This window comes from Phalangium opilio, unplaced genomic scaffold, assembly GCF_054372755.1.
Source record: "Phalangium opilio isolate 3A_F unplaced genomic scaffold, DU_Popi_V2 ptg000061l_1, whole genome shotgun sequence".
NCBI lineage: Eukaryota > Metazoa > Arthropoda > Arachnida > Opiliones > Phalangiidae > Phalangium > Phalangium opilio.
In genome coordinates, this window is record NW_028324178.1 from 4,651,083 (window position 1) to 4,654,210 (window position 3,128).

At 40.1% G+C, this 3,128-nt stretch overlaps 1 protein-coding gene and 1 long non-coding RNA gene across 2 annotated transcripts; both read left to right on the top strand.

Moving 5' to 3' along the window:
- Positions 1-513: 513 nt before the first annotated feature.
- LOC149663973 (uncharacterized) lies at positions 514-1,197 on the top strand. Its single transcript, XR_016368438.1, has 2 exons — positions 514-724; positions 804-1,197. It is a non-coding gene; the product is annotated as an uncharacterized LOC149663973 (long non-coding RNA).
- A 700-nt stretch (positions 1,198-1,897) lies between these two features.
- LOC149663974 (uncharacterized) lies at positions 1,898-2,845 on the top strand. The gene has a single exon (XM_089841974.1). The coding sequence runs from the start codon at positions 1,898-1,900 to the stop codon at positions 2,843-2,845; it is 948 nt and encodes a 315-aa protein (XP_089698100.1).
- The last annotated feature ends 283 nt before the right edge of the window (positions 2,846-3,128 follow it).

The following is a 3,128-nucleotide window of genomic DNA, read 5'->3' on the forward strand; positions in this document are numbered from 1 at the left end:
ATCATACGCTGATAAGAGGCAATGTTCATGGATATCGAACAATATTTCTGACCTGAAGTGGGATGATGGGGACTTGGAATACCTGAAATTGAGAGACGTAGCTCAAACGATATTAGGGAAGGGGAAAACGTTCTTTACTAAAGGCCTAGAGAAAGTGAATTTTTTCACTGATTTTTTGGGTTTGCAAGTGTTAATATTAAGGATTTAGGTTGTCCTAAATTAACGACCCTATCGGATCCCATTCAATTAACCTGTAAATATCATTTGAACAACGGTAACTGCGCCATCTTCAAAGCGTATAGACTCTCTTTTTGGGTGAAAAAGTATTTTCAAGTACTTTAAATTGTATGATAAATAATCTACAAATAAAGATTTTTTTGAAAATAAGTGTCATTCTCGAGTGTATTTTAAAAACTTCCATTACTATATAAAGTACAATTTCTTTATGAATATCATTATTAATACCAACCATCCTAAGCAAGATGTCTACTCAAAAACCTACACTATGCGGATTGAAATACAGCGCTGTCATTGGACCTATTCCCGGGCGACCCGGTCTGGAGAAGAGCTTCAAATATTTACGAATTCGGGTGAAGAAAAACCATAGTTGGTACACTGGTTTCTACGAAGACGAAGGAAATGGTAGTATCATGGTCTATTACCCTACCACCCGAATATCGCCAACTGTCGAAATGGTCTAGGTTTCGCCACCGATTATATCACTGTATGTATTTACTTTTCTATATATCCTTAAAAATGAGTTGGTATGTTCTGGTGTGCTTTACATTGAATTTTAATATCAGATCGAAAAACTGGTATTCCCCATCGAGGGTGAACTGGACGATGATATCGTATCCCTCGAGGCCTCCCTAAACCACCCACCCGGAGACATACCCTTACCATCTACATCCATCCCAACCACCGTCGCTCTCCCTAAACCAATCATCAAAACCTCAACCCCATCATCCAAGGAGCAGTCTAAATCTACGAATGTCGGGAAAATAACGAGGGTAAAACGGAGCCGACGCGTTGTCCCTAAGAAATCCCCGACGAAGAAGAAGCCAGTGGAGGAGACATCCGAGTTGGATGAGATCATAGATCAAGAACGCAAATCCATTAGGGAGTCTGAAGCTGTCGATTCAAGTAGCGAGGAAGAGCTACCAAAGATTTTTGAATGAAAAAATAATAAACATATTTAACATAATTTAAAACCAGTATTTTTATCATCTTCAGAATAAGCTCACATACTTACAACTGATAAATATAAAACCTTATAAATACTAAAAAAATTTAGATAAGACTTCATTCAAAGTGGTGGTATTCATAAATCACCATGTTCACATGTACCGTATGTTCAAGAAATTTTACGCGAAAATTTAATCTTAAAAGACACGTAGAGGAGCAGCATAAACATAGAAAGTATAGTTGTGCGACTTGCGGATTTTCATTTGCTCGAAGCGATCGATTGAAAAGACACATAAAACTTGGCCATACTTGTGTTAGTATTAAAAAGAACTGAACTGAATTGAACTAGCTATAAGATTGTATATAAGCTCCAGACTATCCTCGTTACGGGGAGTTCTATTTTAGCCGTTGTACGTGTAAGGTCTGCTAGACCGCCTTTATGTTAAATGTAAATAAATTATGGTTAAGTTTATCGCTGTCCGATTATTCCAGTAAAGAACAGAAAATACAACATGGTGTCAGAAGTGGGGTGGTAAATAGTCGGTAAATTTTAATTCGGGTTAAATGACCGCGTTATAGTCGGGTTTATTAGTGAAAATTCGCTCGCGTTTGTACCGTATAGACTAAGGCTTAGTTCTATAAATGGTTTGCAAAGACAATCCTCCAGCAATTCGGACGTTTTTCGCGGAGTGCGGACCACAAACAGCTAACAATGGCGATTCCTACAGCGCAGACGTCTTCCGCGTTCCACGTCACTCCACCAGATGCCTTTAATTTCGCGTGCCCAAGCGAATGGCCGGTATGGAAGAGACGTTTTGAACGATTTCGGCGTGCCTCAGGCCTTAGTGCTAAAACCGAGGAAGAACAGGTTAACGCTCTGATATTTTTAATGGGTGACAAGGCAGACGATATATTTGATTCCTTTGGACTATCCGCGGCAACGGCAAAATATTTAAAAGCAGTACTCGCCAAATTTGAAAGCCATTTCATCATTCGCCGCAACATAATTTACGATCGTGCCAAATTCAAAACTCGATACCAACGAGAAGGAGAATCAGCAGACGAATTTATCACGGCAGTCTATTCCTTGGCGGAACATTGCAACTATGGCAAACTCAAGGATGAGTTGTTACGGGATCGGATAGTCGTTGGCATCCGTCACAAGGCTCTATCAAAAAGACTACAGGATGATGAAAACTTAACCCTCGAGCAAACAGTTCAGAGAGTGCGAAGTTTAGAAGATAGACAGAGAGAACAAATGGATCTACAAGGTTTAACACAATCTAAAAATGTTGATCGCATACAAAGTCAAAGCTATCAGAAGGCCAAACCAAGACCTCAACATCGTCAGTCAAAACCTAAACCAGTCAAGCACATTCCACCGGTGAGAAACAATACTAAAACTCTAACTTCTAATAGCGGAAACAAATTCAGCAAGGGATGCGGCCGCTGTGGCGCCTCGCAAACACATGACCGAAACAGTTGTCCAGCTAAAAGCGCCAAATGCTGTGGATGCGAGAGAATAGGACACTACTCCAAGATGTGTCGTAATCAACAGATACATGAAGTGAATATAGAGCCAGTCTTTTTGGGATCAATATCAACCCAAAACCACCAAGACCAGGAAACTGATGACTACGGACTTACTCAGTTGTTTTAAGAATCCAGCGCTGATAGAAGTACAATCTCTACCAGTACAGCCCACGTGGATGTTCTTGAAAACACTCTAACCAGAAAATGGACCGTGGATTTTGAAGTAAACAAAATCAGTATCCAATTCAAGGTCGACACTGGAGCAGATGTGAATGCCATTCCTCTATCGTTATACAAGTCATGTCCAACTAAGTCCATCAGACAAAAGACTTTATGGTCCTGGAAGAACGAAACTTACTACAGAAGGAAGACTTAGAGTCAACCTGCGTCACAAGAATACTGACATAGAG